This window comes from Patella vulgata, chromosome 4 (assembly GCF_932274485.2).
Source record: "Patella vulgata chromosome 4, xgPatVulg1.2, whole genome shotgun sequence".
In the NCBI taxonomy this organism is placed as follows: domain Eukaryota; kingdom Metazoa; phylum Mollusca; class Gastropoda; family Patellidae; genus Patella; species Patella vulgata.
In genome coordinates this window covers 3,361,433-3,388,623 of record NC_065882.2, presented here as the reverse complement: position 1 = coordinate 3,388,623, position 27,191 = coordinate 3,361,433, and the positions used below count along the sequence as shown (strand labels likewise).

The 27,191-nt window shown below is 39.8% G+C and overlaps 2 protein-coding genes across 2 annotated transcripts; both read right to left on the bottom strand.

Moving 5' to 3' along the window:
• Window positions 1–5,715: 5,715 nt before the first annotated feature.
• LOC130012509 (galactoside alpha-(1,2)-fucosyltransferase 1-like) lies at window positions 5,716–7,753 on the bottom strand. The gene has a single exon (XM_056100616.1). It carries the CDS (start codon window positions 7,573–7,575, stop codon window positions 6,436–6,438), a length of 1,140 nt encoding a protein of 379 aa, XP_055956591.1. The 5' UTR covers window positions 7,576–7,753; the 3' UTR covers window positions 5,716–6,435.
• A 9,480-nt stretch (window positions 7,754–17,233) lies between these two features.
• Window positions 17,234–25,080, bottom strand: LOC126819693 (putative amine oxidase [copper-containing]). The gene is made up of 3 exons (XM_050547884.2): window positions 24,942–25,080; window positions 20,982–23,045; window positions 17,234–18,461 (listed from the first exon to the last, which is right to left on the bottom strand). Exons 2-3 carry the CDS (start codon window positions 23,019–23,021, stop codon window positions 18,162–18,164), a joined length of 2,340 nt encoding a protein of 779 aa, XP_050403841.1. The 5' UTR covers window positions 23,022–23,045; window positions 24,942–25,080; the 3' UTR covers window positions 17,234–18,161.
• Window positions 25,081–27,191: the final 2,111 nt, after the last annotated feature.

Genomic DNA, 27,191 nt, shown 5'->3' with positions numbered 1-27,191 from the left:
GTCCTCCGGTTTCCTCCCACTGCTAAAGACCCCTACGCGCAAGCGAATTATTGAAATAAAATTAAACCATATGTTAGTCCCGAATTGACCTAGTTTGTGTCGAGTGTACGTTAAACCCCATTTCTCTCTCTCTCCAACAAAATTGCTTTCAATCATATTTTTGCGCATGACCAATTCGTTTTACTCTAAGGCTTTTCATTTCAATACAAACAGAAGAATAATTTGTTAACATCCGGTACAAGATGACAAATACTCTATCATCTGGTCTTACTACTAGGAATTGATCAATCATGGTTAGTCCCAAGACACCCATATTAATTAAAATCATCATTCGGCAAACTCCGGTAACCTAAATCTAACCTCGGCCGTATGACGAATTCCCCCATTGGAACATCTTTCAAGTTCCTCAATTAAAAATGGCGGCGCCCAAGAGAGAGATATTGGGTATAACGTCCACTTGACATAAACTAGGTCATTTCGGGACTAACACATGGTTCAATTCTATTTCAATAATTTGCTTGCACGTAGGGGTCTTAATCATTGGGAGGACCCGGAGAAAACCCACGAGGTTGGACAGGCGACCCTATACTTGTCATGTATAACCGGGCATTCGAAACCAGACTAGTTGACTCAATGACAGACCTTATGATAGAGCGCGCACGTGCTAACCATTCGGCCATCGACCCCCACCCCACCCCCTAGCACCAAAGAAGACGCCTATCCGTGAAGAGTGTTTTATCTCACGACACTGTATACATTATACAACGCTTTCAATGTCTGAAGCTGTTTTCTTCCAAGTTTATCCGATTTTCTTCAAACAAGGGAAACTTTACAATGAAAACTACACTCTCTTCGAACGACGCCATTTTGAGAACTTCTTTCAAAAGTTGCAAGTTTTCCTAACAAATAAACCGGTCGCCACATCACAATTGTATGGGTGTATCTACATATCACTTACCGTCATACAGCCGGTTTGCTGAATGTTAAAATCATATTACCAATTCGTTATTTCTCATCAACAGTATCATAAAGCCTGTCATTGACTCAATCAGTGCCGGACTGTTTGGCCCACCTGTCAGGATCAACCTCGTGGGTTTTCTCCGGGTCCTCCGGTTTCCTCCCACTGCTAAAGACCCCTACGCGCAAGCGAATTATGTAAATAAAATTGGACCATATGTTAGTCCCGAAATGACCTAGTTTGTGTCGAGTGGACGTTAAACCCCATTTCTCTCTCTCTCTCTCTCCCACCTGTCAGGTCATTAACCAAGGCCCACACAAGTACGCCGAAGGCGCGCGAATTTCTAGAAAAATTTTGAAAATTGACAACCGCAAATCCATTTCCCAAGCATTTCAGACCAAAGCAGAAGAAGACAAATTAGATAACAGAATGACCTAAGAGCACTATCATTAGATGAATTTGAGAATTCTCTAGGTGTCAAAAAAAAACCCAACCTTTTATTCTCCGTGATGAAAATAATGCAAATTATCATATACATACAGTACACGTATTTGACAGTTCTGTTGACGCACATCACAGAATACACCGATAATCTTCGCACTCACAGAAGTAAACGAATATCATCATAAGCTCCTGAACCTCAGAGCTTATGATAATATTTGTTTACTTCTGTGATGATAACTGATAATTAATTGTTCTCTAAGAAGTAAATGAAATGAAATGAAATGAAATGGGGTTTAACGTCCTACTGTTTTGCTCCGAACTGGGCTAATAAAGACGGGCACACGCCATACAGTGTGCTATGAGGGAAATTTTGCCCGGACAGCGGCACTACGGCCTACTCTTATATCGAATTCCACCTGTCAAGGGATCTTTTACGTGCACGCCAATGTGTACACGGGACCTCGGTTTTTCGTCTCATCCGAATGACTAGACAGCTGTCCTTGTCAGGCCCTCCGTCCTGCATCACTGACAAGGGGAAACCACGCCGGAAAATCTGGATGAACTTTTTCGGCCAATGCAGGGATCGAACACCCGACCGCCAGGCTAGCGAGCCAGCGCCTTACCCACTTAGCCACCGTGATCCACCTCTAAGAAGTAACAAATTATTTCTTTAGCTTCAAGGATAGCCAAAGTAATTCAGGTCTTTTTCTTTCTTCTTTCTCTTTTTTCTTTTTTCTTTATAGGCTTAGGCCCACTTTTTTTTAATGAGCTTAGGCCCACCTGTCACGGATAGGTGGACAGGTGGGCCCAGTCCGGCACTGGACTCAATTGGCGTGGTTTTGAATTCCCGGTTGTACGTGACAAGGAGTAGGGTCGCCTGTCCAACCTCGTGGGTTTTCTCCGGGTCCTCCGGTTTCCTCCCACTGCTAAAGACCCCTACGCGCAAGCGCATTATTGAAATAAAATTAAACCATATGTTAGTCCCGATATGACCTAGTTTGTGTCGAGTGGACGTTAAACCCCATATCTCTCTCTCTCTCTCCCTCTCACAACAGTGATTGAAGTAAATTCTTAACTGGGAATGCTTATGTTAGTCCGGGTCAGGTTTCTAGTTGTCGGATGGTCCAGGGGTCAATCGTTGTGTTGGCCAAGGACGGGCGGACGGCCATGCAAGGCGAAGCGTCGTCTAGTCGTTGAAATGGGACGAAAATCGAGGTCTCGTATTTACCGATACATTCCCCGATATATGGAAATCCAAATAAGAGAAGTCGAAGGGCCACTGTCTGGACAGTTTTCTCTCGTGGCTCATTGCTTCATGTTCTCAACTTCATTATGCGCAAAATATGAGTACTGTTGTCATTGGGAAATGGAATTAAAATAAATTTCAGAACCATGATACGTTACGATTGCCTCAAATAGGCTACTGTAATGTCTACAATAGGCTATTTTGACATCATCACACGCCACGACTTTGTTCTGTCGTATCCAAACGGAAATCGCAGTTTGCGAGGCCGGCTTTACATGTATTGTATAACAAGACTGATCCGACTGGACGTGTTGAATATAGCTGCATTATTAATTAAATCGTAATTAATGTCATTTAAAAGACAGCAGAGATGTGAACTATTTATTTTCGTGGAGAGATATAGGGATCTACTTTAAAGTAGCTAATTCTCTAGCGTAATATCATCTAAAGTCTTCGACAATGAAAACACGAATTATTTGTCAATTTAAAGTAGCTAAGTCTCTAACTCAATATCATCTAAAATCTTCGACATTGAAAACACGATTTATTTGTCAATTTAAATCAACATTGATGTTGTGGTCTTACCGGGAAAAGATGGGCTTCTGATATCCAATATTTAAGACAAAATAACTATTTTACCATTGGTACACGAATTGTGTACCATAATGCGTTTCAGTGCCATTTGTAACAAGGAACTCAAAGAACTAGGCTAGACATATTCCACAAGTCACCTGTCGCCTGTCAAACCTTGTGGGTTTTCTCTGGTTCCTCTGGTTTCCTCCCACTTTTAAAGACCCCTACGCGCAAGCGAATTATTGAAATAAAATTAAACCATATGTTAGTCCCGAAATGACCTAGTTTTTGTCAAGTGGACGTTAAACCCCATTTCTCTCATTCTCAAACGGTGACGCCATGTCCTTACCTGTGTATGAAATAGCTTTATTTAACGTCCCCTTCCACCGAGGCGATATCGCATGCGCAATAAATACTATCTGTGTAGACTGGAATAACCAGACACTATAGATTGCCAATCGATAGGGACTTCTGGCGTATTTCGCCGAACATAACTGATTAGAAATTACAGTAACAACAGAAACGATTGAATGTAAATCAGTTTATATACATTTATATTATTATATGCGTTGTGATCCATTTGTGTCAATTTCTAGGTCCAGAATATTAGCGATTTAGTCCCTTTAAATCAACATTTTACTTGTTCAAAGGGTTCAAAAATATTTTTAAATCCAAGTCACATTTGAAAAGCTTTACGTCAAGCTTTTCAAATCATTTAGTTGAATTTTTCCAATTTTTTTAAATTAGGTGTGTTAAGATAAAATTTGTATCGTCAATTAATTGGAATATTGTAAAATAGTACAATTTGTTGACCAGAATATTATTCAGTTACAACAAGAGTGGTATTGAGCCTTTAAAATCGATATTTGTAACGAAAGCCGGTTTAAATGATACAGGTCAGAGACAAGGCAAACAGATTCTGCAAAATGGTCCATAAATTGGATTGATGATACATTACATGCCATCAACAAGAAAAAAAAAATTTATGGAGAAAGGAGATGGTGTGGGTATTTCGACAAGAGTGCGAAAATTAAATGAATGATATTGTAAAGTGACTCCATTTATCCTTCGGTAAAGACCGGCATTGTCAGTTTTACGTATATTTTCCACGTGCAGACTTTAAAGCTGATGATCGTCATGAGAGAGAGAGAGAGAGATAGATAGATAGAGAGTTTAACGTCCACTCGACACAAACTAGGTCATTTCGGGACTAACATGGTTTAATTTTTATTTCAATAATTCGCCTGCGCGTAGGGGTCTTTAGCAGTGGGGGGGGGGGCGGAGAAAACCCACGAGGTTGGACAGCCGACCCTACTCCGTGTCACGTACAACCGGGGATTCGAAACCACGCCAGTTGACTCAATGGCCTCATTAGGGGGATTTTAATCTAAAATATTACGAAAGCTGGAGGTTATGATAATCAATTTAAACTGGGAGTAGAAATGAGTGTGGAGGTTTTGATAATCAATTAAAACTGGGAGCATAAATGTGCGTGGAAGTTTTGATAATCAATTAAAACTGGGAGTATTAATGTGCGTGGGGGTTATGATAATTAAAACTGGGAGTATAAATGTGCATGGGGGTTATGATAATCAATTAAAACTGGCAGTATAAATGGGCGTGGAGGTTTTGATAATCAATTAAAACTAGAAGCATAAATGCGCGTGGAGGTTATGATAATCAAATAAAACTGGGAGTATACATGTGCGTGGAGGTAATTTTAATCAATTAAAACTGGGAGTATAAATGTGCGTGCAGGTTATGATAATCAATTAAAACTATGAGTATAAATGTGCGTGGAGGTTTTGATAATCAATTAAAACTGGGAGTATAAATGTGCGTGGGGGTTATGATAATTAAAACTGGGAGTATAAATGTGCATGGAGGTTATGATAATCAATTAAAAATGGCAGTATAAATGTGCGTGGAGGTTTTGATAATCAATAAAAACTGTCAGTATAAATGTGCGTGGAGGTTATGATAATTAAAACTGGGGGTATAAATGTGCGTGGAGGTTATGATAATCAATTAAAACTGGGAGTATTAATATGTGTGGAGGTTTTGATAATCAATTAAAACTGGGAGTATAAATGTGCGTGGGGGTTATGATAATTAAAACTGGGAGTATAAATGTGCGTGGAGGTTATGATAATCAATTAAAATTGGGAGTTTAAATGTGCGTGGAGGTTATGATAATCAATTAAAACTGGGAGTATAAATGTGCGTGAAGGCAAAGATAATCAATTAAAACTGAGAGAATAAATGTGTGTGAACTCATTTGACCTTTGACCCCGAATATCTCGAAAACGCCCCAACGGCGGACTGATTACCACTCGGCATCGTATTCTACGCAAAATTTTACTCTAGAAAAGTTGGGTCTGGTTTTGTGCCCATTTGATGGACCCCCCCCCCCCCCCCGCGCTGAGCCTCCAGACTATTTTATCTTGGATTGTCACTTCACAAGGGCGACCAGACCGTAGCTTATCTTCAGTGCCGATCCCTCTATGTATATACACATCCAACCTAATAGGACCAACAATGTTTACAATATGGTTATATTATCCATGTCAATTTATTTGTCAATTCTGTATACTTGCAATGTCCATATTCTTCATTTATTTCTACCCATACAACACGTGTTTTCATTGTGTTCGATGATTAATCAGACATGCCTGTCTTTACCTGCTGTGGCAGTAATGACAGCTTTAACGATCGCTTCTATAGTGAGTACACTTTTTGGAAGAATAACGTTGCCAATATTATTTCAATGTTCACGGTGCAAAATGCAATCTGATCAAAATACAAATCTATATTTCGTTTCGTTTTTTTTCTATGCTTTCGATGGCCTGCACTACATGGAGATCTAAAAATTTGTACTGGAAGGTCATGTCAGGGGTCGCTTTTGACCCTATGACGTCAGACATTAATTATAATCAATCAGCGTAGGGGTTTACCCACAGTTCCGTGCAGAGCATGCCAAAACTCGCAGTAACAGATCGTTTCATTGGCTAATCTTTCACTTCAACCAAAACGCCGGTAATATAACAACTCTTCCGGATCCTAGTGTAGAAAAGGCAAGTAAAACAAAAATTTGAACAATAAAAGCGAAACGAAATAGGATCTTTGTTTTAATCAAATTATCAGAGACATACAACTAAATACAGATCTCGAACAGATATTTATAGCTAATCAGAGTTGAATTCAAGTACATGGATTACTCGAGTCCAATCCAATCAGATGGATAATAGTCTGGAGGAATGATACATCCAAGAAGAGGGGGCGAGGGAAATCCCTTAAAATAAATGCTGGTACCTTTCGTTAAATAGGCGGTCCACCAACCAAAAGTTCCAGATGATATTATACTATGATCACAACTCATTAATACTCCAAAATCAACTTCTACACTTTCATGAACAATAACCGAATCGTTAAATTGTAAATAATCTGTCACCCATTTCTTATCCTCTGAACACACGACAAATATTGGATTTGTTAAATTCTGCCTCAGTATATTCATAGCTTTATAAAAATACGAAGGGGTAGGTACCTTGGTTCCTTTTCTATTCACAAAATCACCTCTTCTAACATGAACCCCAACCTTTATCCGATGTGTTACGTTAAGTGTATTAAAAATATGTTCGACGCGAGCTTTAATGTTCGCTTTCAAGATAAACTCCTTTCGGATATCCGATTCTATGTTTTGGAAATATTTAAACGATTGTAAGTATCCAAACACTGTTATATTAGTTGTCTTATTTATGGGTGACATCAGATCTTTGGTAAAAATTCCTATACATTTTTCACCTTTCACAACATTATTGTTCAAGGTAAATTTGTCGACAGAATTATTCAAATTAATTTCAAACAATTTAAGTATAGGATCTGTTCTACTTAAAATGGGTGTATAATTGATAGCGTCCCCTATTCCTCTTAACGACGCGTAGAAAAACATATGATTACCAAACCGACCCGAAGCTCCCGTTAATCCTAGAAAATGTGTCCTTTTTTTCTCATCGCCTATCTCGAGTTGAGATATTTCGTCCTTTTTCAGTAAATGATTTAAATTCTTCTCGGGATCATTTATTTTGTTAGTGCTTTTCGTTTGATTTGAAAGTTTCATCAAATTGTTTAGGGCTCTCTGAGTGGTTTCCGTTTGACTTGAAAGTTTCATCAAATTGTTTAGCGCTCTCTGAGTGGTTTCCGTTTGACTTGCATGAGTTATCAATTTTCCGAGAGTTCCTGCGTCTTTAAACGTCGGGGTTGATTGATGAACATTTGTCATAAAATATAGATAAAGTAAAGTTGACAAAACAGAAACACAGTAGAAGGGATACAAAACTATTTGTTTGTTCATAATGATATAATTATGTTAGTAGAATCACTAACATATAATTCACAAACACACAATTTATCCCAAATGAACACAGCATAAAGTCTCCAAAATAATTCACCGTAAAAAAAATCTCGAAAATAATTCACTTAGGAGATAAACACTTCCTGTTTCGCATTTAGAGGAGTGTTATTGTCCAATAGACATGTCCTGAGATCATTTGTTACGGCCTGTTAACCGAGACTACAATGTAAAATAACCTCCAATAGAAATCGTTGTTGTTTGAAATAAAAGGATTGAAAATCAATAATTTATCCAAAATGAACACAGAATAAAGCTTTTAAATTAAAAAAAATCATCGTAAGAAAATAGATTTTTTAGAAATAATCCCTAAAAGAGATCCCTTTTTTTGAACCGAACTGAACTAAACGATTGTAAATAAATGGCCACTAAAATATTTGCTTCTAGCATTGCAGTCAGTAGCTTGTTCTTAATAGTACATTCGAACAATATAAAATGGATTTTTGGATAAAACGTGATTTATAGATAACATGTTAAGGTACACTGTCATTGATTCTACAGTTTTATACAACTTCAAATCTATACTAATATTTGTAACTGTCGTTTGTCTGTCTGTTTGTCTGTCTGTTCGGGGTTGGCGGATACACTAGGTCTGCCCCGAGTCTGAAATTTGGGGTATAGGGGTAGCTCGGACCGGGGAGTAACATAGGCCAGGTGGCGTTAGTCTAACACTTCCAGTTTCGGGGTTATGACCACCGAGCGAAGCCGGGCATTCTTCTAGTCATTAATAAAGGTAACAGATTGGTAAAATAATACGCCATAATAATATGCTCGGCGTGTCAACAGTATTTCATGGCAAAGAGAGAGAGAGAGAGAGAGAGAGAGAGGGGTTTAACGTTGAGTCAACTGGCGTGGTTTCGAATCCCCGGTTGTATGTGACAAGGAGTAGGGTCGCCTTTCCAACCTCGTGGGTTTTCTCCGGGTCCTCCGGTTTCCGCCACTGCTAAAGACCCCTACGCGCAAGTGAATTATTGAAATAAAATTAAACCATATGTTAGTCCCGAAATGACCTAGTTTGTGTCGAGTGGACGTTAAACCCCATCTCTCTCTCTCTCTCTCTCTCTCTCTCTCTCTTTCTCTCTATTCATGTCACCCTATTCTGGAAGCAGTTTTATATAAGCATCAAGTTGCTTGTTATTGTATCCAGTTTATTCATATTATTCCCTCCATGGTTGTATATAAGAATTCTGAATAAATACTTTTAAAATCAAATGGGGTTTAACGTCTTACTGTTCTGCTCCGACTGGGCTAATGAAGACGTACGGGCATACGCCATACAGTGTGCTATGAGGGAAATTTTGCCCGGGCAGCGGCACTATGGCCTACTCTTTTTTCGAATTCCACCTGTCAAGGGATCTTTAACGTACACGTCAATGTATACACGGGACCTCTGTTTTCGAACCATCCGAACGACTAGACAGCTGTCTTTGCCAGGCCCCCGTCCTGCACCACTGACAAGGCGAAACCACGCCGGAAAATTCCGATGAACATTCTCGGTCAATGCAGGGATCGAACACGCGACCTCCAGGCTGGCGAGCCAGCATCTTACCCACTGTAGATCGAATATAAAAATAAAACTTAAACTGCAATTCCTCTTTAAGGCGACTTATCTCGCTTATAAAATGAAACGAAATAGGGTTTATTAATATCTTATTTTTCTGCTCCAACCGGGCTAATAGAAATGTGTTATAAGGGTAATTCTGCCCTGGCAGTAGTGCTACAGCCTACTCTTATATAAAATTTCAACTGTCAAGGGTTCTTAATGTGTACACGGGACCTCGGTTTTTCGTTCAATCCGAACGACTATATTATTGTCCCTTGCCATGCCCTATGTCCTACACCACTGGCAGCGGGGAAGTACGCCAGAAAATCCTTATGAACTTTCTCGGTAAACACCGGGTTCAAACAAGGACTTCTAGGTCAGCGATTCAACGCCTTATAAGCACTGAACCACTGTTGTCTCCCTTGCTTTTGACTTGTATGTAAACATTTGGTACATATCATTTAAACAGACACATAGTATGATTGAAGACTGGGCATTTAAACATACATTATGATCAATACTATTATTAAACATACATTATGCAGGTGATTTAAACATACATTATGACGTCATATTAATAATGATGTCATTGTAATTTAATAAACATACATTATGCAAGAGGTAAATCTGCCTTTTGCAGGTCTTTCTTTACGACTGAAATGTTATCTAAATTATTAATTAGACATTTATTAACTTATCCAGACCACAATCAACTCTCGATGTCATCGCTAGGCTGCGATGTTTATTGGATTAGGTTCCGATTTGTTGTTCGACTTCTATTCATGATTTAATCATGAAATGGATAATCGAGCCTATGTGTTTTTATCGTACCGACTCTTAGTAATGATGATCGAGGCTGTGCCTAAAATTCAATCGCTAAAATTTCGGTTCAGAGTGGATTAATTTGACTGAAATTTCCAGCAAATTCCCTTTACATTATCTAGTTTTTAACTATGATAGTGAGAACTGCCAGCTCTTTATCTAATCTTCCATAATGTATCTTAAATATTTGCCATTTTCTCTGATATTTAAACATGCATTATGCAAGAGCAAAGTCTTTCTTTAGGCCTGAAATGTTATCTAAATTATCAATTAGACATTAATTAACTTATCCAGACCATAATAAACTCTCTATTTCAAGGCTAGCCTTCGATGTAGGCTGGATTAGATTCCTATATGCCGCTAACGGCCAAAGATAATTAAATCAGAAAAAGTGGATAATCGAGACTATGCTGTTTATATTAATGATTTTAGTAATGATGACCGAGACTATGCAAAAATTTCACCTGCTTCTTTCTCGGCTCATAGTGGATCAATTTGACTGAAATTTTCAGCAAATTACCTTTACACTATCTAGTTTTTAACTATTATAGCGAGAAGTGCCATCTCTTTATCTTATCTCCCATAATGTATCTTTAAGTGGCATTTATCTTTAAAGATACATTATGTAAGATTTAGATAAAGAGCTGACCATTTTTGCTATAAAAGCTCAAAAATAGATAATGTAAAATGAAAATATTGAAAATTTCATTCAAATTACTTCATTCTCAGCCAGGTTATCACTATTTGTAGTTTTGACAAGATGTGTGCATAGTTTTAACCACGGCATTGGTATTGAGGACGTGCACTTTACTGGTGCCTGACTGTAACTCGCAAGCTATTAGTCAGAGTTCTTACGTAAGCAGGGGTTCCTAAAATAGTACAGGAACACAGTTAACTGATATGAAGTATTTAATATCCAGAATAGAAGTGATATCGTATTCTGGGTGACTGGGGTATATGTACTGGTTTGGTTACCATGTATATAAACTAATTAATCCTATAGAATAGGTATTCTTATCTATGATAGGATTAGAGAGATAACTCAGCCAATACTTCATTGCTAACTGAGACCCTAGGGATTAAGTCGTTATAGTTTTAACTTGAGTCTGGTCTGATCATGAAATGTAAAATCAGTCACTATAACAGTATATTCAAGTCTTAGCTTCGCTTTCCTATTTTTAAATTAAATTTTTAAATGGCGAACCGTTCTAATCTAGTTAAAATCTCGAGTATCAGATGACATCTAGAGTTGATTATGGTTTTGTCATGTTAATAAATGTCTAATTAATAATTTATATAACATTTCAGGCCTAAAGAAAGACCTGCAATAGGCAGATTTAGCTCTTGAATAATGTATGTTTAATATGATTATTACAATGACATCATTATTAATGTGACGTCATAATGTATGTTCAAATAACCTGCAATCCTGGGGCTTGTATTTTATTCCATGAGTGGGGGGATCACGTGGCTAAGTGGGTAAGACGCTGGCTCGCTAGCCTGGAGGTCGGGTGTTCGATCCCTGCATTGGCCAAGAAAGTTCATCCAGATTTTCCGGCGTGGTTCCCCCTTGTCAGTGATGCAGGACGGAGGGCCTGACAAGGACAGCTGTCTAGTCCTTCGGATGAGACGAAAAACCGATGACCCGTGTATACATTGGAATGCACGTAAAAGATCCCTTGGCAGTTGGAATTCGGTATAAGAGTAGGCGATAGTGCCGCTGCCCGGGCAAAATTTCCCTCATAGCACACTGTATGGCGTATGCCCGTCTTCATTAGCCCAGTTTAGGAGCAGAACAGTAGGACGTTAAACCCCATTTCATTTCATTTCATGAGTGTTCCCTTTATGTACAAAAGTCTGTTGGGGTTTTTTTTAAATGAGGAAAGGGTTCCATTTCAATTAATAATTTCTGTAATAGTGTATATTTTTGGGGTTTGTTGTTCAGTGTGTATGCAAGTTATACCTAGATGCCTCACAAATCACTAGTAATATTGCTTTCAAGCGAAAATTTCATAGTTTTAAATTATATTTTTAAAATGTATTAAAATAAAGCCCTAAAAAAGATGATATCTATAAACACTCCTACCTTGTTAAAGAATAATCCTATTAATCCTATAATTCGCTATTGCCAGTTGAGAAATTGGCAAAAATATCATTTTCAACTTTAAAATTATAATTTTTTCTTCTCTCGATTAATACTCAGGGGCTGATCCAGGATTTTCAGAAAGCGGGGTAAGGCGTGCTACCCCCACTTGGGAGTGCAAAGCCCGGCCCTCGGTGGGCGGACTGACGTGCAAACAACCAAGTCACCAACCGACTCGTTTCGGAGTAAATCACGACGGGGATCACTACCATTTTTAAGTATTTTTGTTCTCCTTTCCCGAAAAATATGGGACAAAAATTGTTCGCCACCGCCAACAATAGGCGGGGGGGGGGGGGACGCCCGGTGCGCCCCCCCCCCCCCTGGATCCGCGCCTGATACTAATTATATCATGGGACTCTATACCGTACATAACTTATATTAAGACGGGGCGGCGCCACTGAATACAGTAGGTAATTCGGTTATGCGAGGTTTCCCCTGTCGTGCGATACGTTCGAATACGTTTCAATACGATCAACAGGATTGCTACGACTAACCACAATATATGATAAGACCTGATAGGTTCATCACGATTACTGCACGATTAAAACCCACTCGGCAAACCTCAGCAGATTCCAGTACCCTACATCTAGCCTCGGCTGTGTGACGAGGTCCGCCATTGAAACTACTTTCAAGTTCCCGGATTACCAACGGCGTTGCCCATGACAACGCCTTTGAAGAATGTTTTATCATACAAAGATTTCAAAGTCTGAAGCTGTTTTTCTCTCAAGTTTATCCAATTTTCTTTAGACAAGGACACTTTTGGACTGAAAATTCTACACACTCTTCGAACAAGGCAATTGTAAGAAGTTCTTTCTAAAAGCGGCAAGTTTTCCTAATAAGTAAACCGGAGCCGCATCGAAATTGTATAGGCGTATGTACATATCACTTCGTCATACAGCCGAGGTTAGATGTATTAAAATGAGTAAAAGGCGCCATTCTGCTCGAACCAGTAACGTCTTATGTAAACAATGTACGCACCATTGAGCCAATGATTGACGCCGCGTGATATGACGCCATGTGTTGAAGGCAGTCATCTTTTACAGAGATATTAGAAGACACTCGTAATACTCTGTGAAACAGATTGTATCACACAAACTAGGTCATTTCGGGACTAACATATGCGTTATTTTTATTTTAATAATTCGCTTGCGCATAGGGATCTTTAGCAGTGGGAGGAAACCGGAGGACCCGGAGAAAACCCACGAGGGTGGACAGGCGACCCTACTCCTTGTCACGTACAGCCGGGGATTTGAAACCACGCCAGTTGATTCAATGACAGGCCGTATGATACAGCGCGCGCGTGCTAACCGTTCGCCCACCCAACCCCCAGATTGTATCAAGCATTGTAACAATTTATGCTCTGTTGTTTTCTTAGGTTGTCTTAGAAAAAAGTTCACGGGCCACCTAATAACGGTTCAGTTTACAGAGCCACCCGATTAGATTTTATTACATACTTCGAGAAGGTATTTGTTGAGTAATAAAACCTTCTAGTAGTTTATCGAGGGCTGACCGTCCTTACCGCACGGTACAAATAAAACCTTCTAGTAGTTTATCGAGGTTCGGGTGCTTCCGGAGTCCAAAATGGCCGCTTTATATAAATGAGAATTTTGGGGATAACTAACCCGAACCCTAACCCTAACCCTTTTTAAAAGACTGAACTTGGGTCTAATTTAGTTTTTACCTCTCTAAAAAGGGTTAGGGTTAGGGTTCGGGTTAGTATTCCCCTAAATACTCATTTGGATAATATTTGTACCGTGCGGTAAGGACGGCCAGCCCTCGATAAACTACTAGAAGGTTATATTACTCAACAAATACCTTCTCGAAGTATGTAATAAAATCTAATCGGGTGACAGAGCACATCCTTTTATAAATAAACGAAGCTTTCAAGGCTTTTATCAACGATTTCAAACAACAAAAACGCCATTTTCACGTGTTTGTGTTCACCATTGGAAATCGATTATACAATCGCTGACGTATTGGGCGAGTACTATTAAAGGACCTTGCTCTTATATCGAGCTATGATAACGTGACAATTCCTGGATAACGTGACAATTTCTGGATAACGTGACCATTCCTGGATAACGTGACCATTCCTGGATAACGTGACAATTCCCGGATAAGGTGACAATTCGGAAGGAACGAGAAAAATAAAGTTCCCAGCAAAAAGCCCTCAAAGGCGCTAAACCTCTGACTCAATATTTTCCATAATATTCAAAATAAAAACACGAATTAGAATTCAGTAGTGGAAATATGGGTGTTCTTATCTTGTCGTAAAATATGGGGATACTAATATCCAATACTTAAGATACAATACATTTTTTTATTATTAGTACACGAGTCGTGTATTCTATGGTTGCGGGCGCCATTTGTAATGAACAAAGAAAACATACCCTACAAGACAATGCGGAAATAATTGAGGATGGCTAATTCACAAACGCCCAAAACGTTCAGATTAAGCCGGTGTAAACGACAGTTGCTCAATTACCGAACATAATTGATTAGAAATTACAGAAATTGAATATAAATCACTTTACATACATTCATATTACATTAATAACATTAATATGTGACATTAGAACCATTTCGTCTATTTCAAGGTTCAAAACTAAACTAAACTGAGCCGGTCAACTGTCATTAATGTAGACAGACAACAATGCCATCCAGGCCCGTAGCTAGTCCAAAATTGTTTGTTGTGGGGGGGGGGGGGGAGGGGGGCAAAGGCTTCTGGGGGCGCCGATGTACCTACACTTGACGGTTCACGGCGACGATATAGTGGACACGCCTTCCTTCGGATAAGAGTCTAGGGTGCTCCCCCCCCTCCTACCCACTCCCAAGAAAATTGTTTGTTGGGGGGAGGGGGGCAAAGGCTTCTGGGGGCGCCGATGTACCTACACTTGACGGTTCACGGCGAACGGTATAGTGGACACGCCTTCCTTCGGAGAAGAGTCTAGGGTGCTCCCCCCCCCCCCCTCCTACCCACTCCCAAGAAAATTTTGGAAAATAGGGTTTGCACCTGAAAATGACGGACAATTTCTATTTTGAGGCTGAATTTGCGTTATTGGCGTATTATTATATTTTGATATGAACATTATAAAAAATTGAAGGAAGGGATACGACTTTAACGTACCTATAATAATTTTTGAGAAAAACGAAAAGTTCGCAATCGGGTTAGAGTGCGACTTGTTTGAATTTTGAAGATTATCACGCCGTTTTGGGCGACCAATTCAATCGTGGGCGCCTGACCAATCTCACTCAGCATGGTGGGCGCCCCGCCAATTATGGGTGCCCAGGATCTCGTCTGGGGCGGCCCACCAATCTCGGCATTATGGGCGCCCCTCCGGGATGAGGCACCTCACCAATCATGCCGTTTTGGGCGCCCCATTGATTAAGTCGTCGGCGCCCAACCAATGTTACTCGGCTTTATGTAGCGCCCATACAGATATGGGCACGTTGGTCGTCGGCTTCGTATTACGTCCAATGGAAAGGGTGCCAACGGCGCTCATGGGGGGAGCCGTTTTTTTCTCCAATGGGCAAAGGGCGCCGAATTTTTACAGGGCGGCTGCAGCCCTGATTAAGTCATGGACGCCCAACCAATGTTACTCGGCTTCATGTAGCGCTCATACAGATATGGGCACGTTGGTCGTCGGCTCCGTATTACGTCCAATGGAAAGGGCGCCGACGGCGCACATTGGGGGAGCCGAATTTTTCTCCAATGTGCAAAGGGCGCCATCGGCGTCCATTGGGGGAGCCGAATTTTTACAGGGCGACTGCAGCCCCCCTCCCCCGCTAGCTAAGGGCCTGATGCCACCTAAAAATAATAAAAACAAGCGTCAGTGCCCTTTATTTTACTCCCCCCCCCACCCACCTCCACCCCATGATGAAATACATAATGTTAACAGTTTAGAGAATATAATAGATATTTACAACCAATACTGTACACGTTATTATCTATTATGTGAAAATATTTACATATCAGTGCATCACCATTTTTTCAGGCTATGAAATCTATAACGGATGATGACACAGTTACATAGAATACAAGTTACTCTAGAAGTTTATTGTCTACTTGATAAAGGCGAGAAAACCCTCATCGAAACGGTCGACAAATATAAACTTCTTATCAAGCGGATTAAAACACAAATCCTATTTCGTTTCGTTTTTTATAGTTCAAAATTTAATTTTACTTGTCTTAACTACACTAGGGTCTGGAAGAGTTGCACGGAAGTGTGGGTAACCAACTAGAAACATCAACGCTGATTGGTTAACCAAATATCTGATGTCATAGGGCCAAAAGCCGCTCGTATGACCTCTGACGTGACCTTCTACTACAACCGGTCAGATCTTCATCTAGTGTAGGCCACCGAAAGCATTAAAAAAAAAGAAACGAAATATAGATCGGGGACCTGTTTCACGAAATTTTAACTAAGATAAAATCCAAATTTTAGTAATTTGATTGGCTAAGCACTAAAATCAATCTAATATTATCCATCGCCTGTCCAACCTTGTGGGTTTTCACCGGGTCCTCCGGTTTTATTGAAATAAAATTAAACCATGTATTAGTCCCGAAATGACCTAGTTTGTGTCGAGTGGACGTTAAACCCCATCTCTCTCTCTCTCTCTCTCTCTCTCTCTCTCTCTCTCTCTAATATTATCCAATCAAATTACTAAAATTTGGATTTTTATCTTAGTTAAAATTTCGTGAAACAGGACCCTGTATTTGAATCAAATTGAACTTCTAAATGCAGATTACACAATTGATCAACACTCTTGCTGGCTTGAAAGCTCCAGAAAATAAATAATATCTATATCTAAGTACTAGATGTTTAAGTGTCCTACCTGTTGTGTAAATTAACCATTACATTCTATTTTACTTGTCCAGAAGGTTCGAAAATATTTTTAAATTGAAGTTTCATTTGAAAAGGTTTACGTTAGACGTTTCAGACCATCATGTTGAATTTTTCAAAATTTTTAAATAAGGTGTGTTAAGATGAAATTTGTATCATCAATTAATTGAAATATTCTAAAATTGTACAATTTGTTGACCAGAATAAAGATTGGGACATATTATTCAGCCTTTAAATCGTAATCATCTTAATATTTTCGACCAATCAAATGTCATTTCTAGATTTACCTTAAAAGGGGTTAAAGTAATTAAGCAATCATGAAATCCAAATGATTACATTCCCATATTTACATTTATATATTTATAAACTGTAAATTGATTGGTTACTTATTTTAATGTAATCTTAAAAATATGAATGAGAGTAATTTGATTGGTTATCTATGAAAGTAATTTTATTTTGATTGGTTACGTATGGTAGTTATTGTTTTTTGATTGGTTCATAGGAATTGTAATATGATTGCTTCAAAGTAATTGTAATAAAATTGGTTACACATGCAAGTAAATGAAGGCCTAATTACATTTAACGGTGGTCAGAAATGGCTGACTGAGCAGACTCTGTCGCCAGTTCTCTTTCGTTAACCCTTGTTTGATGACCCCCCCCCCCTCCCCTCCTTTAAACATTTTACTGGTTACAAGTATCTAATCTGTTTTTATTCCACTCGGCAAACCTCGGTAGATTCCGTTACTTTAAATCTAGCCTCGATTGTAGGAGGTTTGCCGAGTGGTTCTGGGCTAGATGCCAGCTTTGTATTTGGAATCTGTCTTACTAGATCCGAAAACAAATCTAGGTACTCTACCAACCCCGCCAAGAGACAATTCTACATGGAAATAACCATTAAGTTATTTGAAGATTTTGATGGTTTCAAAAATACCTGATAATTCATATCTTCACTGTTAATACCTCATATTTTTTTTTATTCTTCAGTCATTATATGAAGCTGTAGTTTGATCATATTTGAATAAAATTATGCATCCAAAAACCAATTTATATCTGGGGTCTTAGATTACCCCTTGTTGCCCACAATGTTTTTTCGTGCGACTTGCACGCACAAAGGTTAAGGCCATATAAGTACTCGGACTTTTCGGGATAATTTGGTGGGGTAACACCACGTCACTGTCTATGGAGCCAAGCTCATAAAAAGCACTGAACCATTCTTTAAAATTTGTTCGAAATCAGGCTGTTGAGGTGGACATGTGAATTTGAAAGGTGTTCCGTGTCGTTGAAAAGTGACTCTCCCCTTATTTTCTGATTTTGCATCCACTCGAATGGCATCACGTGATCCGACAGAAGGATCTTCCGGAAAGTAGTTGTAAGGAAGAAAAGTGATTGACATCTCATTTCCGGTCGTGGCAGTGTTGGGTAAATCCTCTGTATGGGGTATATGGTGCATTCCCAGACTTATCCATGTAACCAGATCCTGAAATAAAATAAACAACTACAAACACAGAAAGGTTGGAGATTTATCTGTAAACTCTTAATGGGATATTGATGTTTGCCTCTCCAGGGTTACCGCAGCCCTCGCTGACCTTGACGTCTGCGGTTAAATATACAGTACCGTCTGTAAAGGCGATTCTACCTCAATTAATTTAACCCGACATGCTACTTAGAGCACCGGTGTCAATTATCAGTGAGTGGGTTTAAACTTCTGGCACCTTTAATTATGCACGAAGCCGAGCCAAGCTAAAAAAATAGACCTACACTTCATTTCTGCCAAAAGAGTTAATCATGTGAACATTGGCGTGGGTAGAAAAATGGAAGGGAGGGGGGGGGGTACGGCCCTGTTCCGGATTGAGGCCATTTACTCTCTTTAATGTATAGGCTCTCCCTGGGGTCTCTCTTGCAGTCTCCACATGAGCAGGGGGGGGGACTGGTCCCCTGGCCACCTGCCCCCCACCCCACCCCCGGACACGCGCCTGATGAACTAGTCGAACGAGAAGTGGTATCGAGTTTAAAAAGGGTTAGGGCACGTGGATATTGCCGAGGATTGTGTGCTAGGGTTAGGGTGAGGCTTAGGGCTAGGTCTTGGGTTAGGGTAAGGGCTAGGTCTTGGGTTAGCGCTTGCATCTCGTGACCTTGAGGAAATCTGCAGTTGGCTATGGTAAATAGATCTAACCCTGTAAATAGCCTTAAATAATAGTAATTCATTTGGCGATCAATAATACACAGAGCTTGTAAAAATACTGAAATCCCCTATAGGTGATATCTATTTTAAATTCTGAGCACCCAAAATAGCCAATCAATTTTACTCCGTTACTCTCTGTTCTTAGTGCCCTGTTTTATAAAAGATTTTGAAATGTAACACGTTTTTTGGAAGTCACAGGTGCGAATGTATGTAACATCCAAGAAAATAAATTACACTGGAGATATCAAAGTGTTTATTGTTAGACTGTCGCTTACTTACCTTTTGTTGTAATGAAATGAAATGGGGTTTAACGTCCTACTGTTCTGCTCCTATACTGGGCTAATGAAGACGGGCATACGCCATACAGTGTGCTATGAGGGAAATTTTGCCCGGACAGCGGCACTACGGCCTACTCTTATATCGAATTCCAACTGCCAAGGGATCTTTTAAGTGCATTCCAATGTATACACGGGTCCTCGGTTTTTCGTCTCATCCGAAGGACCAGACAGCTGTCCTTGTCAGACCCTCCGTCCTGCATCACTGACAAGGGGGAACCACGCCGGAAAATCTGGATGAACTTTCTCGGCCAATGCAGGGATCGAACACCCGACCTCCAGGGTAGCAAGCCAGCGTCTTACCCACTTAGCCACGTGATCCCCTACCTTCTGTGGTACACCAGATATCACTTGACTATTAGAATATGGATCCAATCGTAAAATCGCTAGTAATTTTTTGTAGTTCGGCGGGGGGGGGGGGGGGCGAATGGTTAGCGCGTGTGCGTTATATCACGAGGTCTGTGTGTTTTGTATCATGAGGTCTGTCATTGAGTCAACTGGCGTGGTTTCGATTCCCCGGTTGTACGTGATAAGGAGATAGGGTCGCCTACGCAACCTCGTGGGTTTTCTCCGGGTCCTCCGGTTTCCTCCCATTGCTAAAGACCCGTACACGCAAGCGAATTATTGAAATAAAATTGAACAATATGTTAGTCCTGAAATGACCTAGTTTGTGTAGAGTTGTGTAGAGCTGACGACACCACTCCTTAGGAGGTGCCCGTAAAAGACCAGGAAGCGCCTCTGTCCATGCAAAATTCTCCTCCATGGCATTATGTATGTAGTCACAGAAAATAAAAATACTATTTTTTCTCAAATAGCCTAGCTAGAAAAGACATTTTGCTTAGGAGAGACAGAAATGGGGTTTAACGTCCACTCGACACAAACTATGTCAATTCGGGACTAACATATAGTTCAATAATGCGCTTGTGCCGACGGGTCAATGACAGACCTTATGATGCAGCGCGCGCACGTTAACCATTCACACCCTACACTTTGCTTAGGAAATGAAATGAAATGAAATGGGGTTTAACGTCCTACTGTTCTGCTCCTATGCTGGGCTAATGAAGACGGGCATACGCCATACAGTGTGCTATGAGGGAAATTTTGTCCGGGCAGCGGCACTATCGCCTACTCTTATATCGAATTCCAACTGCCAAGGGATCTTTTACGTGCACGCCAATGTATACACGGGACCTCGGTTTTTCGTCTCATCCGAAGGACTAGACAGCTGTCCTTGTCAGGCCCTCCGTCCTGCATCACTGACAAGGAGGAACCACGCCGGAAAATCTGGATGAACTTTCTCGGCCAATGCAGGGATCGAACACCCGACCTCCAGGCTAGCGAGCCAGCGTCTTACCCACTTAGCCACGTGATCCCCCACTTTTGCTTAGGTCATTGGAGACTAACATCCACGTATTCTTCATTGAGTTCGACTTAGCGACTTCTGCTAAAATAGACCTGTTTAAAATAACACAAATCTTACCTCATCTACTATGTTTTCGTCGTCGTTCAAATATTTTTGAAAATTAACCACAGGGTCTCCTCCATCAAACATAGAATGCATAGAACTAGTAGTAGATTCGTCTTCTTTGCGTTTCGTCATTGCCATTTGGTATCTCGACCACGACATTGACTTTTCAAAACCCACGTTTTGCGGTAACATCTGTTTAGAAAATCCCTTAGTGATAACTCGATAACCCCTAGGTTCAGAATAGGGATTAAGCTTATCGTTATTAAGAACTATGTGGTATTTTGGGGTATCAAAATTAAATTTGTATGCTGCCTCTAATTCGGTTCTTTTGAGTTTTCTTTTAAAGGTCAACTGAGAAAAATATTCCCCATTTTCAAACCATTTTCTAGTTTTGTTATCGATTTCAGTATCTAAAGTCACATATCTATTTTTAGTACCCAGAATATCTATATCCGCTTTGAAACTAAACAAGTGTTGGTGCACAGAACCCACGGAAGAATCTGACATTTTCATTCCATAGGCTTCTTCTTCTGAGAAATACAAACTGGACATAATAAATCCAGTCGCGTGTATTTTAACATCAATAGCACCGTTTTGATGGAAAACGAAGTCTATAATGTAGTCGTAATTAAACATTACAAAAGCAGTCCGAACAATCAAAACATAATCCACAACACCCGCATAAAAGAATCCACTGCGCACACTGTTTGATTTGTGCCGCCGAAGCGGAAGTGCGGTATTATGTTCGAAAATACAAATAGAATTCGGGTAATTTTTCGCTTCCAAAAAGTCTTCATTTAAAATCGTTGAACCAAGAAAGGTGGCATGTTCCGGACAATCCACACCCGGCATCATTCCATAGGCTCTATTGCCGAAACCAAAAGCGCTATCCGATAATTGAGCATAGATTCCATTGGGACTGGCACCGGCGTAAACTATTGCTATTTCCTGCATACTTAGTTCATATATAATCCTTTCTCCTTGAAATCGTATATCATAAAGTTGAATCCCTGACGTATACGACATCCTGTAGTTGAACTCCCAGTTGATGTAGTTCACATGCTGGTTGTGTACAGTATACCGATGACCCTGGGGTTCGTACTGTCTCGGCCCGGATTTGGGAATATTTGGAAATTGCTTACCGCGTATATGCAACGACCCGCGTATTGTGCTTTCACCCTTTTCGGGTTCCGGGAACCGTAAAACTAACTTTGGAATTTCGTTATTTTCGTATTTATGCACCAATTCGTCAACAGAGTCAAACATTTTGTTTGCGTACCAAAGTTTTTCAATTTTCCACTCAGATGCGTTTGTTCCGTCCATATTTATAAGAATCTGGAAACCGACCGGATGAAGTGTGGAGAATTCTTGTTGGTATAAAGATGTAATCCACAATTTTCTCTTTTTCGAAAAAGCAGACGAAATAGCAGACGCTGTAAACGTGAGACATTTATCGTCACAATTTGTAAAAGCTGCCCCATAACTTCGTTTCAACATATTTTCAACTTTCGTGGCAACTTCTTTTTGCAGCAACCTCACGGCTGCTACCATTTCGGTATTACTAAATTGTCTAACCCTATAAGGTATGGACTTATTTCTGCGGGGATTGAGATAGTGGTTAGATGGCTTGGGTATGGGAGAAATAATGTATTCCTCCACCACTGGGGGATCTCTTTGCGGAAGAAACAGTATTGCTTTGGCTTCCCGAACAGGTTTCTCGCCTCCACTGTCGAGAAAATCCAGCGCCAGGGATTTGTTGGGTACGTGCAGTTCAATTCCAAGAATGTAGTTCGTTGTCAGGTTGGCTTTGTTGGGTTTAACTAATTGCAGCGATTTTTGTGAATACAAATACTCCAAGACCTCATTTATTTCTTCAGCTCTTAAATCTTCAAAGACGTTGACGTAGTCGGTACAGTTGGAAAGTTCTTCGGGCGTTTGATGTTGGTGGTCGCAGGTCTCGGTGTGGGTCAGCCAGAAAACAACGACAACAAGTGCGATATTAGCCAAGATAGACAAAGCCAGAATCAGAGTTACCACCGAGAGTTTCTTCATTATTAGGACTAACAGAAGTGAGCACTGAAAGTAAAGAAAGTAAGGCTTATAAAGGTCGAGATATTACAACTCGCATCAACTGTCGCTATTTCTTTTGTGAGCGTGTTGAAATGGCGCCCAGGGAGAATCAGTCATCTTAAAAAAAAGAGCCGCTAAAATTGAAATATTTATAAATGGCTAGAAAAGTGTGAATATTGATCAGGGTATGCTCATTAATCAAACTGATTTATTCGTGTTCTCGGGATTCCAGCCGATTGGAGTTTTCATGGTAATAAAATCATATCTGAAGATCTATCATTCTTATTAAATATATTTTATAATCCGACAAAGGAGAAAATCCAAATATAACGAAGAAAAAATTAATTAAATTACTAATTGGAGGTTTCATGGTAACAAAATAATTGACGATTACGGACAAAGATTAGATATCTATCATATTTCGAGATCTATATTTTTTATATATTTTATAATCCTACAAAGGGCATAATCCAAATATAACGAAGAAAAAATTAATTAATACATTAACGTTTCCTTTCATCTAATAATCACTATGAACAAAGTAATTAAAATGCAAATGTTTCCCTCTGATATAATAAATAAATTTACACACGCCTGTGGTTCAGTCATGATTTGTGAAATAGTAACGGTATATTTTAAATCTTGCTTTCTAAATATATGACAAATATATCTGAGTATAGTCACGAAGATCTTGATTAATTTACAGAATGATTAATGAAATAATAGTATAGAGCATTATATAAATATTCTCAAACATATCGGTTATTTAACATGGTTAGCACGTGCGCGCTGTATCATAAGGCCTGTCATTGAGTCAACTGGGTACGTGCCAAGGATTAGGGTCGCCTGTCCAACCTCGTAGGTTTTCTCGGGGTCCCTCGGATTCCTCCGACTGCTAAAGACCCCTACGCGCAAGCGAATTATTGAAATAAAAATAAACCATATGTTAGTCCCGGAATGACCTAGTTTGTGTCGAGTGGACGTTAAACCTCATTTCTCCCTCTCTTTCTCTCTGTATTTATTTGCGTATATAATTTTATTGTATTTAGTTATTACATTGGTGTAATCTGAACACAAAAATAAAACTTAAAGACTTAAACTTAATTTTTAACTGATTAACTCGTTAATTGACTTGTTAACTAGTTAAAAAAAATTGACTTCGCCCATCTCTGAGGTTTTATAATTAAAGATTTAGAACTATTAAACTTCCTAGCCATTTATGAAGACGGGCATGTGTAATTAATTACAACTGTTCAACACCCAACACAACTGACGCGACCTTCCACTACAGCCGGTCAGAACTAGTAGAGGACATTGAAAGTATAAACAAACGAAACGAAATATAGATCTGTATTTTAATCAGATTGGCCGAACTATATATGTAGCGATATGGAATTGTAATACGTTTATAGGTTTTATTACGTCAAGCAACATAGTGTATTGAATGAGTGTACCTTTAAACTAACACCAAATTTACTTGCAACTGGTCTATAATAACATCTCTCCTTTAAAGATACATTATGTAAGATTTCCTCCCACTGCTAAAGACCCCATACGCGCAAGCGAATTATTGAAATAAAATTAAATCATATGTTAGTCCCGAAATGACCTAGTTTGTGTCGAGTGGACGTTAAACCCCATTTCTCTCTCTCTCTTTCGTCCCATCCGAAAGACTAGGCGCTTTTATTGACACGCCCTTCGCCCTGCGCCACTGACAAGAGGAAACCACAGTGGAAAATCCCGGGTAACTTTCTCGGCTAACAACGTGATCGAACCCGGTGAGCCAGCGCCGTTGCGAGAAGTGATATCAGATGTTCTAATAAGAGTAATCATCCACGGCACCGCGGCTGTTATTTCATTTCTTTTTTTTTTCTTTTTTTTCTTAAATAATAAATCCCCTACCTGTCAAATAAACTGCTTATAGAATTGTATCCGACCTTCATTGATAATCACCAATTCCATTCTCTAACCATACCTGCCTTACGCTTCGGTTCAAGAGCAAGTAAAAATAGGCATGTGGCGCCGTTGAACAATCAACACAGAATGAGCACCGAGCACGTCTGAGAGAGATAGAATGAGAGATGTATCGTAATTCAACGATCTAGTAAAACGTAGTTGATTATCACCACCGATATCCGTCTTCCACTTCTATAAGGCTATATATTACTGGCACTGATAATAAGAGTAGGCTACACCACGAATATCATCTTGCCTTTACATCACGGCTTCAATCAACAGGTCTTACAGTGAATATTCCTACTCAACAGAGCTTTGACACTCAGTGTGGCGGATTTCTGGACGTGGGGGTCCTCTGGGTCGCCAAACAATAATTGTTTCTAACAAAACATGACCAATAACTGACTTTAAGAGCTGTAAAAGCATTGGCGCGAATTTATTGATAAATATTGCTAGGGCTAGAATATTCCGGTGTCGTGAGAAACACGACTATTTTTATAAATTGTAAATGCACGTAAGCGATCTCTTGGCAGTTGGGTTTAGAAATAAATAGATGCTGTTAGTCTCACAATGAACCAAGTAAAGTGTGAACAGGAAGCGATACTAGAACGTGTTCATCGATTTATTTAACACTTTAACTTATCTTAGAGAACCGCATATATTCAATGTACATTCACAATTTATAGCAAGGAGCCACGGTGGCTAAAAGGGGGTAAGACGCTGGCTCGCTAGCCCAGAGGTCGCGTTTGCGTTTTCGATCCCTGCATTGGCCGAGAAAGATTATCGGGATTTTCCGACGTGGTTTTCCCTTGTCAGTGATGTAGGATGGAGGACCTGACAAGGACAGCTGTCTAGTCGTCCGGATAGGACAAAAACCCGAGGTCCCGTACACGTAAAAGATCTACTCGCAGTTGGAATTTGATATAAACGTAGACCATAGCGCCGCTGTCCGGGCAAAATTTCCCTCATAGCACACTGTATGGCGTATGCCCGTATTTATTAGCCCAGTCGGAGCAGAACAGTAGGAAGTTAAACCCCATTTCATATGGGGTCTAAAGCCTAGCTCACAACCTGCTGTATTTGTAGGATAAAGCACGAGACTGAGGTTATGCCGGGGAAAGAAAGACTGAAGAAAATAACCCGAGAGAAAGAAAAACCAGGCCGGTAGGCCGAGGTTTTCCTGTCAAGGGTTTTTTCTGAAGTCTTTCTTCCCCAGCATAACCGAAGTCGAGGACTATTTCTTGCTTATAAACCGTCTATGTTTACATGTAGGCAAGATGAGAATAACCCAGAATTCCCGCAAGAAAAACCTTATATCATGTTTCCTTATGGAAAAAAACTCTACCCTGGAATAATAAACCGGTACAGGTTTAAAGAAAAACTTTCAGAATAATAACCCCAAATTCCCCTGTATATAACCGCCCTCGACTTTCAGACCGCAAGTTATTCCGGGCATAGAATATACCCCAAAGATCAAAGAGATTTACCGTTACAGGTTTATAAGTATTTTGGCACGCACGGGTCGTAGAGTTTGTTAGTTCGCATACCAACCGCCAGAAACCGGGTGAAAATTTTGTCTGTGCACGACCAAAAGTCTCTACGGCCAGTTTGCGATATTCTACGGTGCCAAACACACGCAAGTGATGCGTACGTCTCACGCATGAGTTTAATAAAAAAAAATCCCGGTAGACTGCCTATAGTAGAAATTTATTAACATGAAAAGACCTAAATCAACTCTCGATGCCATTTTATGTGTCGGATTTTCATTGGATTTGAATCCGATTTTGGTGCTTAACGCTCATTGTTGATTTAATCCCTAAATAGATAATCGAGACTATGTTTTTTAGTAATGATGATCCAGGCTAGGCCTAAAATTCAAAAGCTAATATCTTGGTTCAGAGTGGAGCAATTTGACTGAAATTTTCAACATTTTCTATTTATGTTATCTAGTTTTTAACTATTATAGTGAGAACTGCCATCTCTTTATCTAATCTCCCATAATGCTCCTTTATACCAATGTATAAAGGGTGTCGCAAATACCGACAACCCACATCACGTACGTCACTGCACGAGACGTTAACACTGCACGTTCTATTACGATCTTATTAATGGCAAAATACACTCTAAAGCTCTCCAGACTAAATGTGCGTTTAGGGAGTGAGAATTTTGCCCGGACAGCAGCATTTCCTCCTTCTC

Coding starts and splice junctions, on each gene's coding strand:
- LOC130012509 (XM_056100616.1), bottom strand. CDS start 7,575: ATGAACAAACAAATAGTTTTGTATCCCTTCTACTGTGTTTCTGTTTTG.
- LOC126819693 (XM_050547884.2), bottom strand. CDS start 23,021: ATGAAGAAACTCTCGGTGGTAACTCTGATTCTGGCTTTGTCTATCTTG. Junction 18,462..20,981: donor ACGAAAACATAGTAGATGAG/GTAAGATTTGTG, acceptor ATTTTATTTCAG/GATCTGGTTACATGGATAAG.